The sequence below is a fragment of the Molothrus aeneus genome, chromosome 9, assembly GCF_037042795.1.
Source record: "Molothrus aeneus isolate 106 chromosome 9, BPBGC_Maene_1.0, whole genome shotgun sequence".
Taxonomy (NCBI): domain Eukaryota; kingdom Metazoa; phylum Chordata; class Aves; order Passeriformes; family Icteridae; genus Molothrus; species Molothrus aeneus.
Window position 1 is genome coordinate 27,949,751 of NC_089654.1, and position 15,537 is coordinate 27,965,287.

The 15,537-nt window shown below is 43.8% G+C and overlaps 1 protein-coding gene across 1 annotated transcript in view; it reads right to left on the minus strand.

The window, feature by feature from the left end:
- Positions 1–15,537, minus strand: part of ACBD6 (acyl-CoA binding domain containing 6) — an 82,960-nt gene that overhangs the window by 36,385 nt on the left and 31,038 nt on the right. The window contains exons 5-6 of the mRNA XM_066555533.1: positions 9,603–9,708; positions 2,379–2,468 (exon numbers count right to left, since the gene is read on the minus strand). Coding sequence (XP_066411630.1) covers positions 2,379–2,468; positions 9,603–9,708 — 196 coding nt within the window. The remainder of the gene's footprint in view (positions 1–2,378; positions 2,469–9,602; positions 9,709–15,537) is intronic.

A 15,537-nucleotide genomic window follows, 5' to 3' on the forward strand; every position in this document is an offset into this window, starting at 1 on the left:
AGGCAATTAAAAAAAAATTGGTCTGTAGCATTCCTCTCCTTCACTACCTGCTCATAACCCTCATAATCCCTAATTTATTCTTTATCTCTCATGGTGCCTGAATGAAGGTGCTGCTGCAAAACTGAACGAGACAGAAGAATTCCTGATGACCTGGAGAGGCAGGTGGGATTGTGGAGGCTGCTTGGACAGAGGTGTGAAGGAAACCTCTGCTGGGAGCACATCTGGAAAAACAGCATCACTCATTCAGCAGTTATCCCCTCACACTGAACCCACTGCTCTGTACAGCCTACACATTAACTGAAAGTGCCTTTGGTAATGTGTTATAGCAGATGCTGAGGTGTTTATGGTCTGTTAGGAAGCCAGAGTTTCTCCCTCTCCCTTTTTCTTCTGGTTGTTCTTAAAATTTCTCCTGTTTTTGGTTTGGATGTGAATTCTTCCAGGGTAAAGGTCAAAATTAAAAAAAAAAAAAAAAGAAAGAAATAACAAAGTCTTGAAATGTTATTGCAATTTATATATGGCTGAGAATAAAAATGTGTCTGCTTTCTCTGGGAACACACCTACGTGCAAATAGAGACCTTTAAAAAATTCTCCTTTATTACCTTGGTGGGGAAAAACATATCAAAGATTGATTTTTCTTTTTATGACTATTATTAACCTTTTGTTACTGGCCAAAAATAATCTGGTTAGAAAATGTGCAATGCATCAAAAAGAAAAGAGAAGAATTTAACAGAAAATTAATACTTGGGGGGGGAAAAATATGATGATTCTCTCTTTTGCTTTTTCTTCTAAGAGTCAAACTTTACCTCCAATGGAATGACACAAGTGTCAAAGAGAAGAGATGTTTCAGAGAGAACCCAGAACCATCTCCCAGGCTGCCAGGGTGAAGGGAATGGGCAGGAGCCTGGTTCCACTCCTTCCCAATTTCAACAAAAAGCTGCTCCTGTCTGTATCCAACACAGCACTCCCTAAATCTGACTGACAGGAGATGGACAGGGTGTGCAAAGCCCCCCCATTTGCACTGGATTCACTCTAGCCCTCTTCTGTGTCAGGAAAAACTCCTATTAAATCCATTACAGCTGAAACCCTGGAGAACTAAGCACAAACATACAGATCTCACCAGCCACCAGAGAGCTGTGCTTCATCACATCCATCCCACCAGAAATTCTGCCCTGGAAAGGGCAAGACAGACTTTTTTATAACAATTTGAAGTGTGTATAAATCCCAACACAGCTATCTGTAGCCTGTGAACACTACAGCTCTGCCCACAAGCCCTCATACTGCAGCTCTGCTTCACATTCACCTCTTACAAATTACCCAAGCATTTACTGAAGGCTGCTCAGATCTCACCAGTAAGAGTGCAAAGATGCATCAGCAAAGGTGTATCTATGTCCAAACTGGGAAGGAGAGCAGAGCCAAAAAGTGCCATGATGGTAAAGAGCAATTCATCACAATCAGGAATATGTTGGACAATTATTTCTGAATACAATCACACTTACACAGGCCAGCCCTTAATTACAACAAGACAGAACTGGGAATGTTGACTCAGGAGCACTGGCAGACTGGCTGGCTGGAAGAAACCATTTGCAAAGTGGTTGCTGAACCAGTTTAGGTCAAAACCTGGTCTGTTCAGACATCCTAAAACTGGTGCTAGCTAAGCTCAGATATGTGGGCTGCAAACCTCAGTGGCTCAAAATTATGTTATTTTTCCCAGATTACTTTTTTTAAGATGTTCTTATAAAAGAATCCCAGAATGGTTTGGGTTGAAAAGGACTTTAGAGATCACCTAGTTCCAAACCCCTGCTATGGGCAGCAACACCTTCCATTAGATCAGGCTCCTCCAAGCTCTGTCCAACCTGGCCTTGGACACCTCCAGGGATGGGGCAGCCACAGCTTCTCTGGGCACCCTGTGCTAAGGTCTCCCCACCCTCACAGGGGAGAATATTTTTTCCTAATATCTAATCTAAACCTACTCTCTTTCAGTTTCAGTTGTTCTCCCTTGTCACTACATGATCTTGTGAACAGTCCCTGTCTTTCTTGTAGGTACTGGAAGGCTGCAATTAGGTCACCCTGAAGCCTTCTCTTTTCCAAGCTGAGCAATCCCAATTCTCTCAGCCTCATAGGAGAGGTGCTCCACCCCTCTAATCAACTTTGTGACCTCCTCTGGACTTGCTCCAACAGGTCCATGTCCTCCCTGTGCTGGAGCGCCAGAGCTGGATACAGCACTGCAGATGGGGTCTCACCAGAATGGAGCAGCTTTTCTGTGATAAATTCCCTGAGAGAACTTGCTGTGGAGTTTGGGAAGAACTTAGAATTCATGGAAACATTTGGTCAGGAGGCTGTGTAACACATCAATCCCATTTACTTGTGCTCCCTCTTACCTGGATGTTCACATCAGCAGCATTCTGTAACAGAACTGAAACCAGCTCCTTGTGTCCTCTGTCACATGCCCAGTGGAGCAGAGCCCGGCCCTGAAACCAGAGCCAGGAGAAAATTAACAAAGCCAAGCAAAAAAAGAAGCCATGGAAAATCAGTCTTGCAATTAAGTACTAAGCACCAATACCAAAATTAACACAGACTTAATAAAAAATACAAAATAATACTAGTATGCCACTTACTGGTGATTTGGACTTCCACAATAATGCTAGAAATGTCAAAAGTGACACATAGTTCAATTTTTCATTAATTTAGCACCACACCCACAAGCCAGCTAGAAATGTAGAGGGGAAAAGCAGCGAAGTATGAAACACAGGAGCCAGCACATGATTTGTTTTCCTGTATAGATTTAGGATTTTGGCACCTCTGACTTTCCTGGGAGCAGTGACTTACACAGCAAGGGCAGGATATTCAGTGCTGCCTAAGTCACCTGGATGCCAAGTCCCCAAAAGCTCATTCCTCTGGCAGGTCTGAAGCACCCAAGCCATGGGTCCTGCCCCTGCTGGAAGAGAAGATTAAAACTGGGTGTCTGGGCAGGCACCCCTGACTGTTCTCTTTTGGGCAGACTGCTGCATCCATACCTCCAGCACCTCCCAAACCTTCAGAGCTTGCTTCCCATCCCCTTCCTACAGGTGTCTGCCGCCATGGGATGGATGTAATGGAAGTTCAGATCTTCCTGCATGCCCAAGGGCATGGGAAGTAGCTTAGGATCCCTGAGAAAGGTAAGCTGGGGTTGTTTAGCTTGGAGAAAAGGAGACTCAGAGGTGACCTTATCACTCTCTACAGCTCCCTGAAGGGTGGCTGTGCTCAGCTGGGGCTGGGCTCTTTCTCCAGGAACTGACAGAACCAGAGCACACAGCCTCAAGCTGCACCAAGGGAAATACAGGCTGGATATCAGGAAGAAGCTTTTCACAGAAAGAGTGATAAAGTTCTGGAATGTTCTGCCCAGGGAGGAGGTGGAGTCCCCATCCCTGGGTGTGTTTAACAAAGCCTGGATGTGGCACTGGGTGCCAGGGTTGATTTGAGGTGCTGGGGCTGGGTTGGACTCGATGATCTTTGAGGTCTCTTCCAACCCAGTGATTCTGTGAATTCTGTGAACTCAAAGTAGTTTGAGATGGCAAACAAGGAAGAAAACCTCCTATGTACACTTTGCAAATTAGCCTTAATGTTCTATCAGTCTCTCCTGGTTTAGGACAGCACACTTGTAGGGGATTTCTTGGAAATCACCCTGCAGATCACCAGGAATCACCTCCCTCAAGCTGTGACACCATCAGACTGACCTGTGTTTTTCAATATGCCAAGGAAAACAGTTACAGACCCTCACAAAAGAAATCATTTAAATTAGCCCATGCCTGGCTATAAATCTCTTGACAAAGCAGTGGGGAACAAGGTGAGCAACTCATTTATCTGCTAATGGGAACTCTGAGCCAAATTTCTTGGCCATGGTGCCAGAAAGCAGGAGGGGCAGAAGACACCTGTGACCAAAGCTCACACTGCTTCTGCTGGATATTCCTGGGCAGGGCAGCAGAGGTAGAGCAGGATTTTAAGTCAGGAAATTCACACTTTTTGACCCAGCCACTAATTAATTTTTGTAACACGTAATTTTAATGTTACAGTCATTAACCTTGCATTAGAATGAATTTTCTGACAGTGACTTTCTATGGAGGCACTGATGACATCCACAGGCCATTTAATGATTCGTTTTCTTGCACTCAACACCCCTATCAGAATCTACAAGGGGGAAAGAGTACAACTTAAAACAATTGGTAAATATGGAGAGATCTTTAATTCACATTTAGCATCCTTAACTCACCTCTGGACTGGTAATTACTTAGGATTTCAGTTGGACAAATACCAACTTTTTCAAGCCACAGATGTTTATCTCAAAAGGAAGAGGCACATCTGAAATATGCACAATAGCAAGAAATACTTCAACAGATGATTTCAGTGTCTTGATATATGTGTAGAGGTATAATATTGCAATTATTCAAATGTATTCATTGTACAATTACATGATAAAACAAAGGCACTTTTATGCTTTATATCAAAATCCATGCTACAGATTAGGGGCTAAAATATGTTGGTTTGCATTTGTCTCTGGAGAATCTTATTTTATTGGTGCTGAAATTGGCTGAGACCAATAAAGGAAAACCACCAGTTAGTTGTGACAGCTCAGGGGTACCAGAGCACTGTGCAACTGGTCCTGCCATGACACTGGCAGGCTGGTTCTGCTACACTTGGTGCTTTTTGAACAAGACAAAACCCTGAAGCCTGATCATCCATAGTCATTAAAAATCTCCTTGTGCTATTTGCAGGAGTATGGATTTCAAGTCTTGGGCCAATTCCACTTTGGGTAATTACGCTCTGCTTACCTATATATTTTCTCCACAACTCTAAATGGATACAATATTTTCTAATTAGTGCCTTAAATGGCTCTGCATTGTAATTGTGCACTATTAAACAGCTGACATGTTCCACCCAAGAAATGTCTGCAGCATGCTGTGCCCTGGACGTGGGGTGCAAAGGGCTTTGGAGACCTTCTGTGCAAGAGCACACCAGGAGATGTGGAAGGAAAAATACCTCCAGAAGAATCTCAACCCACTTATTGCATAACAAAAAGCATTACTACACATTTGGTATTTAAAATGGTTGGACTTGATGATCTTAGAGGTCTTTTTCAACTTTAATGGCTCTATTAGATAATATTCACATTTATTTAGAAACTAGATAATATTCACAATTATTTGCAGAACACAGAATAACAGTCAACAGCTCCAGCTAACATACTTAGGCAGCTATACAGCTATGAAATCCACTTGTTTCCTATGTCTTTCTTAAAATAAACCCTAGTGATAAGTCAAGTTTAAATTGAAAATACAGTGCCAATCTTTGTTTAGCAGGGATATCACCTCTGCATATTGAAAAACTCTTTAGTCTGCCCAGCTGCTGCTTGATATCAGCATACAGCATGTGTTTGCGTGTTTAAACAATGTGGCAGGAATCTTAAGGGCCACAGATTGAGCTTTCCCAAAACAATTCCCACATGACTATTTCATTAAGCAGTGAGAGACTCAAAGCAACATGAATAATTTCACGTAGGAAACACTGCAGCAGTGAGGTCTTGGCTAGATGCAGTCAAACATCAAGGTACTCCCTCCCTGCAATTCAAACACAACAGTTGTTGCAGAACCTACTTGAGAGTAGATGCATTTCCCCCCCACCTTTGAAGTATTAAAAAAAAAAAGCATAAAAATAGCCCAAGTGCACTAACCCTGCCTTTTAAATCTTGTGTGCTTTGCTTGGCTAACCGCTGCCAGCTTGGCCAGCTCCTGCAGCAGTTTCTCAAGCCAACAGCACATCAATTTTGCTCAGCTCCAAGTCACAGGGTGTTCACAAACAAAGCACAGGACAGGGATTTGTCTCCCATCCACTGAGTCGGCAGACAAATGGATGGGAATGATTTTCACATCAATTAGCCTGAGCAGAGAAAGGGGAGAACAAAGCCAAACCGAATGGATGTGCTACAGTATAAAACTGCACTTCCAGGCACGATGCTTGCAGCTATAATGGCTGGGTAGCAATGAGCCACTCTAACTTGTGGCAAGTGTCCTGTGAGCAGTAATTAAGAAGAGACAGATATCTACAGAATGGCTGTATCCCCCTGTGACAGCAGGAACAGTGAATGGAAGGGTGTTGGTACTATTAGACAGGTAAACTTGACTTGGAAGTCAATCACTTTCAGAGCTCTGAAATGTTTGGTGAAGCTTTTCTAATGGGAGAAAGCCTATAAATCCAGAAGGATGTGACCCTTCTTCAAATACATTTTCCCCCCTGTCCTTTTCTTGGCAAGCTGGCACCAGTTTGGCACTTACTGTCTCAAAAGCACAAGGATCAGGGACCAAGTGAGCATCCTGTCAGATGCCTTTCATTAAAGTTTGGCAAGGGCTTAGACATTGCACACAGGTAACATGTTTGTTTACTGGGATTTATCCAACAATTTAAAAAAAATTATCTAGGTACAACCTCCACAGCCCTTGGCACAAATTACAAAAGCAACTCATCTCTGCCTTTGAGCAGCTCCTGGTTTGTTAGAAGGTGGAGAAATACTATTTTCAAAAAGGCAGCAAATGAGCCATACTCCCAGGATGTGCCTGGGGTGACTTCACAGCCACAGTCCATTTCTTATTCCATTAGTCCTGCTGACATACACAAGGAAAACAGGTTGTTTTAGTCTGTGCTACTTCTTATAAGTGAATGCAAGCGATTCTGTTGAACTCTGGGCAATTTAGATACAGTAAATGGAAGCTTGTACATGATTACTGTCATTAGGTTCTTTGTTTAATTCTAAATTGAAGTTTATCATATCTAAACTGTTAGCAGTATGTTGGCCTGAATGCTGCACATGAACAGCTTTACTTCTTCTGGGGAGAAGGCCACTTATGCTTTGGAAGTTTCCCAGTGCATCTATCTAAACCCCAGGATCTTCTGCTGCCCTTTCTGAAATCCTTTTGCTTTGACTCATCCACACTTTACATTTTTATTTTTGATTTCCTTTCTCCTTTCATTGACTTCTTCCAGGTTTGCACAAAATGGAGGGGATACAATTAAGTGGAGTACTACCATACCACATAAAATCTAAACATGCTACAACCCCAGCCAAGTCTTTATTGTCCAAGGAAAGGCTGAGCTGAGTGTCTTTGCAGCTTAGCACAAGTCTATTTGGTGCTTCAGTAGATTTTGTTTCATAAGAAGTTAACTCTTTGTATGTACCCTGCTGATATTTTCAATTTATAGGTATTTAAATCAAAGGATTGATAGTGTGAATTATGTCCAGAAGCCAGGCGAGGCAACTTTTGGATTTGGCAGGATGTATTTAATAAAAATGACAAGATTGTGCCTGCATACACTTCATGAAAGGCTCAGTCTGGGTTATCTCTAGTCTAAAATGGGTTCTAAAACTTCAATCAACCTGCATGATATTGGAAAAGAAGTTACTTCCCAGACTGGGAAGAACATGCTTGGATACCAAACAATGGAAATGCTTTCAGTCCCATAACATATAATGAAACAACTATTTCTTTCAGGTTCTTCTTTTTGGTATGTTATTTTTTTGGGTTTTTGAGCATTTGTTGGGGTAAACCAGAATTGTGGAAGCTGTGAGAATTTAATCTATGGGAGAATTTTGTCCCAGTGGGAATGCCCTCACAAGTCCTTCACAGGTAAGCAGATGTTTTTGGCTCCTGCCTGTGCTGAATCAATCCCATACTCTGCAACAGTCATCTACTAATATCCACCAGTTAGAAATAGGACTTCTTTTACATCAGAGACTTGTGGATAACTCCCAGAGAGGATGTCATCTGGTAGTTTTTTACATAGTTTAGATACTTCAGCTTCCACAAAATATCTTGAGGTTTTTTTAAACAGTATTTCTTTGGCTGAAAACAAGCATATTTGAACAGAAAGGAAAATACAAGCTTCTGAATGCTGCTAATTACAAAAGAGTATCTTGCCAGTGAAAACAAAGCAATGCTAACATGCACTTATTGCAAGCATGTGATCCTAAAAATGAGCTTTCATTAATAAACAGACTCCACTGCATTTTCTGTGGGACTGCCCTGGCCATCTCCTCCTTTAGCCTGTGATCAGCAGGAGGAGGATGGAGCTCAGGAACAGTGCTGTTGTGCTGTTGCAGCGACCGTGTGGCACATGACAGTTTCAGTTCATTGAATTTATGATGTGAAATTCCAATCCTGATTGTGAACACCCTCCCTCCTCTCCTCTGAAAATTAATTCACATGAATTCCTGATTAATACTAAAAGGTCCTGCCATCAGCATTCAGAGCCCCAGCCGGGGCTGTCATGGCTCAGAGGGCAGAAATCTGCTTAGAGCTACAGGAGAACCCAACTGAATTTGTGGCGTCTCAGTCTATGAATGTCTAAGCACTTCATCTGTTCACCAAAACACAACGTGCTGGAAGGAGCTGGGCTCAGCCTGGACGAGGGACAGGGCTAGGTGGCAGTGTGCAAGCAGGGAAACCAAGGTGACAAACCTGGTATGGCCACAACTCCTGAAGGATCAACAGGAAAACTGCCCCCAGTTTGTTTGCTCTTGCCAAAAAAAGGATGAAGTCAATTCACAATTTTAGACTGTTTTTTCTTAGGATTTCTGGCAATGCCTGTATTATCTCCCTGTGGGGAAATGGTGGTTTGAGTTTGATGAGCAGATAAAGACTGGACAATGTCACTGGTTTTGGGAAGCTGGAAAGCCTCTGTCACTCATTATAGTAAAATTAGGCTGTTCTTGATGAAGGAAATGATGGGTATTTGACTATTGATTCAGAATGCTGAACAATTGTTATATTAATTAAAATATATTATATTAATTAAAATATATAATATAATATCATATATTATATCATATCATATATAATATATTATACTATACTATACTACAAAGAATACTAAAGAATACTAAAGAAAACTCGTGACTGTCTCCCAACAGCCAGGACACAGCTTTTTTTAATTGGTTAAGGAAACAAAACAATCTTTAGCAAAATTTAATCGACCAATTATTTTAGGTAAACAATTTTTTAGCACATTTCACATGTGCAAGATAACAGGAGTGGCAAGTAGAGATAAGAATTGCTTTTCTCTTCTCTCTGTGTTTTTCTAGGAAAAAGCTCTGAGAGAATTATGTCTCTCTGTTCAGAGAATGTGAATGCCACATCTCATTTCCCCTCTATCTGAAATGGTGAAAAGCTTGTGGCATGTCAGAAATCCTCCTTCAACTTGAACAGACTTCATGGGTCAAAAAAGCTGTTTCTCTCACTTCCTACTTCTGTTTGACCACAAAGTGGGGTACAAAGTGGAGAAAGGGAGGTATTGAGAAGATCTTACTCTGCAAATGGCTGCTGGTATTGCAGAAAATAATAGAGAAACTAAGTTTGTGATCTGACATGCTACAGCCCCACAGTTAGACATCCACATCACCAGAAATCCAGTGGAAAGCTGTTTCCAAACAGATTACCCTGTCTCAACAACCAAGTGTTTGTCCAACTGCTGCAGCACCTTGTTACAACAATTCTATCCATGGAATTTTAAAAAGGAGTAGCAGTGAATTAATACACAAAACAGATAAAAGATTGATGGTCCTTATCTTTTCTCCATACCTCCTCATCTGTGACATTCACATCCACTTTTTTTGATTGAATGGCTTTGGTTACATAGTCAATGTTGTTTTCTCTGCAGTAATCAAAAATGTTCTTGTCCTCTTCCCTATTCAGGAAAAAAAGCAAAAGAAGCACCATGTTACTGCACAACACAAAGGCCACATGCACATTATATGCTCTAACTTTGTTACAGACATTTCAGTGCTGTCATTGGATCCAAACAGGCATCTAGTATTGCACATGCAGAATAATGTGCTTTTCCCCACCTCCCCCAAGTTTAGAAACAGAAGATCCTGCTTCCTAGAAAAACAAAGGTTATTTTTAACAGTATTATGTCCAGACAAGTATCAGTTTATTCCTGTGAAATGGCACAAGACATGTATGAAATTAGCCAGCAAAATCCATGTCCAAGTTCTGGTATAAATCACTGCAATCCCACAGAACAGAAAAGGCTAAAGCTGTTCTTCTTGTAAGAGCCACTCTGGGTCACAACAAAACCCCATCCAATGCTATCCACCCAGGACAGAGGCCACTAACATGGCTTGGAGAGAACAGCAGGACAAACAGGAGACCTGCAAAGCAATCTGTCCCTGGGTAAACACATCTTGGATCCTGGATACAACACCAGCAAGGGCTCACTTAGAAGTGCTTGCAGGCAGAAAGATCAAATGATGGTGTCACAGGTGCTTGAGTCACACCTACAGCTCCTCCTACAGCTAAAAGCAATATTCTGGCTTCAGACACAGTAGAACTTCCATCCTTACCTGCCAAACAAACAGCACCTCTAATGAAGTTAAGACCTTTCACAGATTCTTACAAGAATAACACCTTTAGGCATAAGTACAGTGATACCACTGCGCTGCTAGCAGGGAATAAAGAAAAGAGGCCATTGGTTTTCCACAAGTAAGCCAAAAAGCCCACATAATCCTCTCTCTTTCTAGTTTCCAGATGAAAATCATGATTCAAATGAGCCCATCAGCATTGCTATGGGTCTTGGCAGGTTCACAAGAGTTAAACACAGAGTTGTTGCCTCACATGACATCCCCAGTTTTCAATCACCTTAACTAAAGACCTTCTGGATGCTCAGCAGAACTCAGACTGACAGCCTCTGACAGACTGACAGCAAGGGAGCTTGCTGGAGCTTGCTGGTCAGGCCCAGTAAGGAGCTCAGTCTGCTGTGGGCAGGAGAAATTCAACAGGGGAATTTGAGAACTGATCCCCTGGTGCTAAAAGGCAGCAGCATTTCTATTCATCTGCATTGCTCTGGAACTCCAGGCTGAAGAACTCCAGGAAGGATAAGTAAAATCTAGATAACACTGGCATTTCTGAGCAATGGGTTACAAACAAAAAGTGACACTCTTCAACCTGTAGTCCTCCAAAAATGAAATGCCAGCAAGGCCATGTCTTCTGCAGGGCACCATGACCCAACTTTGACTTTGTCTTTTATTGTTATGCATCTTGCTTGCTGAGTTACAGTCTGATTCTTCACACCTCAAGCATCTGTGTCCTGCCAGGGTGCCAGAAAAAGGTGGAAAAAAGCACTGATACTTGCTCCAGTGGCAGATGACTGCTTTCTCCAAAGAATTCACTTCCTCTGCCCTCCCTCTCACCTGGCTGCCTCAGTAGCACTGTTCTCCAGCACATCACCCCTACCCTTTGTACACAGGCAGTCCCTGCAGAGACACCTGAGCTGCACCTTTCTAGTGAAGAGATGGGAGCCACACAGGATTCCACACTCTGTGTTTAGGCCTAAGGACATTCCAGGAGGCTCCTAGTTTCTCGACCAGTTTGTCATGAACTCATTCCTTGGAGGCCTTGCCCGCTCGTTACACATAAGCTCCCGGGAAACAGATCACTGAATTCTTTAAATGCAATTACCTTGAATTCCAGGAAAAAAAGAATCCCACAGTGGGATTAGAAAAGGCAAAAGCTTACACTGCTCGAGATGGAGCTTGACAGACTCATGATGGAGGTCACAAGACATGCCTGCCCCTGCTAACAAGGGCTGATGTGATATGCTGGGAAGTCCCTCCAGTCCTGCCTTGTTAGTCCAACCTCCCCAACACAGCCCTGGCTGCCCACAGCAGCCTTTTGGGGGAAGCTGCTTTTCAAACAACCCTGTACAGGAGCTTGGTTCCCCACTGCACAGCCACACCTCCCTCATTTATTACAGATCACTCTTTCTTCCAGAACACCAAAGCAAACCCCAGTCCCCTCTCACTAGAGAGGCCCACAGCCATCCCCAGTTACTCCTGGGTGATTTTCCATGTCACAGCCATGAGCTGTGCCCTTCCCTCCCTGGCAGTGATGCCACCTGGTCATTCCACATCCTGCAGAGCCCTGACAGAGCTCACAGGGCAGCACCAGAGCTACCAGCAGGGACGTGGCAGCCATAAAGCACCTGACTGTGCTCCACAGGGAGCATCCATGGGGTCTGTGCCAGCAGAGAGGGCACAGCAACCCTGACCTACCACAACCAGCCCATTTTCCCACCACAGCCTCCAGACAGGACTTTTAATGTCTTTTCCTGAGGATATTACTGTCTGTAAGGGGAAAATGACCTGACACAGCTATTTGGATATGATTTAGTTTTCTGGAATAACCAACTCTGCAAATGCTCTATATATCCTCATTCCAAAAAACCACTTTTCTTTCAGAAGTGTCCACAATGGAATTAATCCAGAATACCAATTTCCCCACCTGAAGATAAGGTTTCGGGAAATTTCGTTCTTCTACTCTGCATTTATTTCTCAATCTTTAAACCATTCCTTTGCTCCTGATGCCCTCCTTAAAAAAAATAACATATATTATATCCAACTTTTCTATAAATATTAACAAAGAGAAACAAGCCCTTTCTGGTCACAATGAGAACATTTTACCTACAAATAAAGTAATCATATGAAGTTGCACTCCAGATATTTAAAACAACCTGATCCAGCTACAACCAGGAAGGGAAACTGAGGAAAGAGCTCAGAGGAGTTAAACCCAGGCTTTTGGAGGAACCAATACTAGGGAAGACATTCTTCTTGAATGGTGTGAATGGAATAATGATGAGTTACTGTTATTTGCTGACTTTGCATTGAAAACCACACAGTACAAATAAGAAACAAAGCTTGAAAACTTGGCAACTCTGTTTTTTCCCTTCCTTTATTTTACATGTGTGAATGTGTATATAATAATACCTCCACTGTAGTAGGTACAGGAAAAGAAAAAGGATGTGATGATTTTATCAGACCTGTTCCTAGCAGGAATTTGCACTCCTCATAAAACTGGTAAGAGTCAGCAGCAAGGCCCAGAAAGTGGTAGAAACAGGCAAAACCCAGACAGAAACATGTGAGAAATACAGAAGTGACAGTGCAAAGACATGCTTAGATCATGCTATGGGGGAGAGAACCCATAGCATTTCCATCAGTACTTTCAGAAAAATCTCAATTTAAATCAAAAATACAGTATTCAGCACATCTTCAGATGAGAAGCACCATGAAACTCAACCTAATGGAGGTATGCACAATAATGCAAAACCTGTAGCTAAAAGGAAGACTTGGATGCAATCTTCTTTCCACGTCAAATTGCTGAGATAAAAAGGAGTCTTCAAGTCAGCAAGCACCTGACTGTCAGTAGAGGCAGGTGGAGTTTTTAATCTATTTCCTGAGGATGACCAGAGGGTTTCTCTTCTCCCTTGCTGATGGCCCCCAAAGCTATTTCCTTGTGCTCTCCCCCATCCCCAGTAAGAGACGGTAATTCTGATTTAAAGATGAGTTGAAGCATACCTGTTGCCTGCAAATAACACATGGGGCAGCTTTTCCCATCCTTGAATAAAAGGATTTGGAAGAACTTAAACCAAGTCATCTCTCCCCAGGCTTAGAAGGTTTTGCAAACTTTCTCCATAGGCTGTCCAAAACACACGTGTTGAACCAACAGGTTTAAAACAGCTCATGGAAAAGATCTGCTGCCAGTTGATAATTTTCTTCTTATCTGGAGTGCAGTAAAACTCCTTGCTTTCTGAACAGCACCAAGGTTGCCACTGAAAAGGGCAAAGAAGAGATTTGACATTCCCATTATTTTATCTGGAGTGCTGTAAAATTCCTTGCTTTCTGAACAGCACCAAGGTTGCCACCGAAAAGGGCAAAGAAGAGATTTGAAATTCCCATTATTTTACCCTTGTGCAGAGAACACCCTCCAGGCTTGCCCTGTCCCCTTCCTCCCCCTCCGTGTGTTACCTCCAGCGCAAAGCTCAGGGCACGGGACTGAGACCAGGCTCTACTCTGAGCATCCTCTCCCATTTTCCTGGGGCTGGTCCAAGGCACATCCCAGTGGATTTGCAGTGGAGTGGCCCCGGGTGCCTCTAACAGGTGGCTTGGCCCATGTGCTTGGCACGGCTGGGCCCGGCTCACCTCAGCACGGCGGCGGAGCGGGACGTGTGCGGGGAGCGAGAGGAGCTCACAACACTCACTCTGTTTATGGCAGGGCCCTGGGCCCCCCAAGGGAGCTATTTTCACATAATCTATAATTATCTCTTCGCTTTAATCGCCTCGTCACTTCGGAGGCTCTCCTGGGCACAGGAAGAGGAAAAGCTCATTAACTGAACCTTTTCTCCTCTCTCCAGCCACCCATAGCTTTTAATTGCTTGGTGTTGTTATTATCTATCAGTGCAACTGGGATCATTTTCATAAGAAAGGGTGGTGGGAGGGAGGGAGGCAGGAGCAGGTCCCTGAGGTACGCTCCACAGACAAACCTTTGCTTTCTCAATTATTTATGCCAGCTGAGGTTTTACAAGTTGAATAAATCCATAACTCAAGTTTATTTTGAGCCGGCAGGCTGTCCCCAGGGAAGTGTTGCCCACTTGCCGGCACAGTCGTGTGCCATCCCTCGGAGAGCCACCGGGACATGGTGGGACATGTGTCATCCAATTCCCCAGCCACAGCACGGCACAGGAGGCAGCTGGGAAAACCCAGAGTGGGAGCCACCAAAGGAGCATGTGCTCTCCAAAGGGAAGGCAGGCCTGAGCCCCTTGCACAACAAAGCAAAGCCCCAAAGGTCACTGCTCGGGGGACAATAAAAAGGGGGGAAGCAATAAACTTGGCAATCATCTTAAAGTCAAAAGATTGGTCTGCTGAACATCACCATGAGAGCACCCCTTTCTAAGCAACACTGACCTGAAAAACCCCAACTCCCAGCTGCAAGGACCCACAGGTGTTTTGCTTGAACACACTGTGGGTTCCACAGAAAGAACAGGAAAGCCCTTCCACAGGGATTGCACAACACCAGCCCATAATTCCCAACACGGATGTCGCGTGTCTCTGCAGCTTTACACTCATTTCCAGTGCTGGTGTTCCCAAAAGTAGGGCTGGAGGGAGATAACAAAACCCCAGCCGTGCTCTGGAGCACTGGGCTCATCCCAAAACCCATCGCTGCTCTGAAGCAGCATCCTTGCAATGGATGCTGGAAGCACTCTTTAAAATTCAGCAGCCTTTGTGCCTGACCACATGCAGCGACCTCTGGTATTTTCTGCCAAAACAGTTCATTTGTCTCACACAACAACTAATCAATTCCCAGGGCCATCCATCACAGGGGCTCGCACGAGCCGGCTCGGCAGCGGGACCAGATGGCGGCTGCGTTAGTGGGATTAATACAATTCTGATGGATTGCACAGCAGCAGGCAGGTCCTGCACACCAGGGGTGCCTGCTCCACACCCACATCCTAAATGTTTGCCCCACTCATGAGTGGGGTTGCTCCCAAATGTCTGGGGAAGAGGGGTAGTTTTGACCAGAAAAAGGGTTTTTCAGCATCCCTCTGGATGGAAGGAGTAAAACACAGCTCAGGGAGGTCTCTGTGCTGACTGGCAGGTGTCATTCCCATCCTGGCATGCCAAGGCCCTGGGGAAGCAGCTCGTGGCAGAGAGCAGGAGGGCTCCTCCAGTGGAAGTGGAAAGAG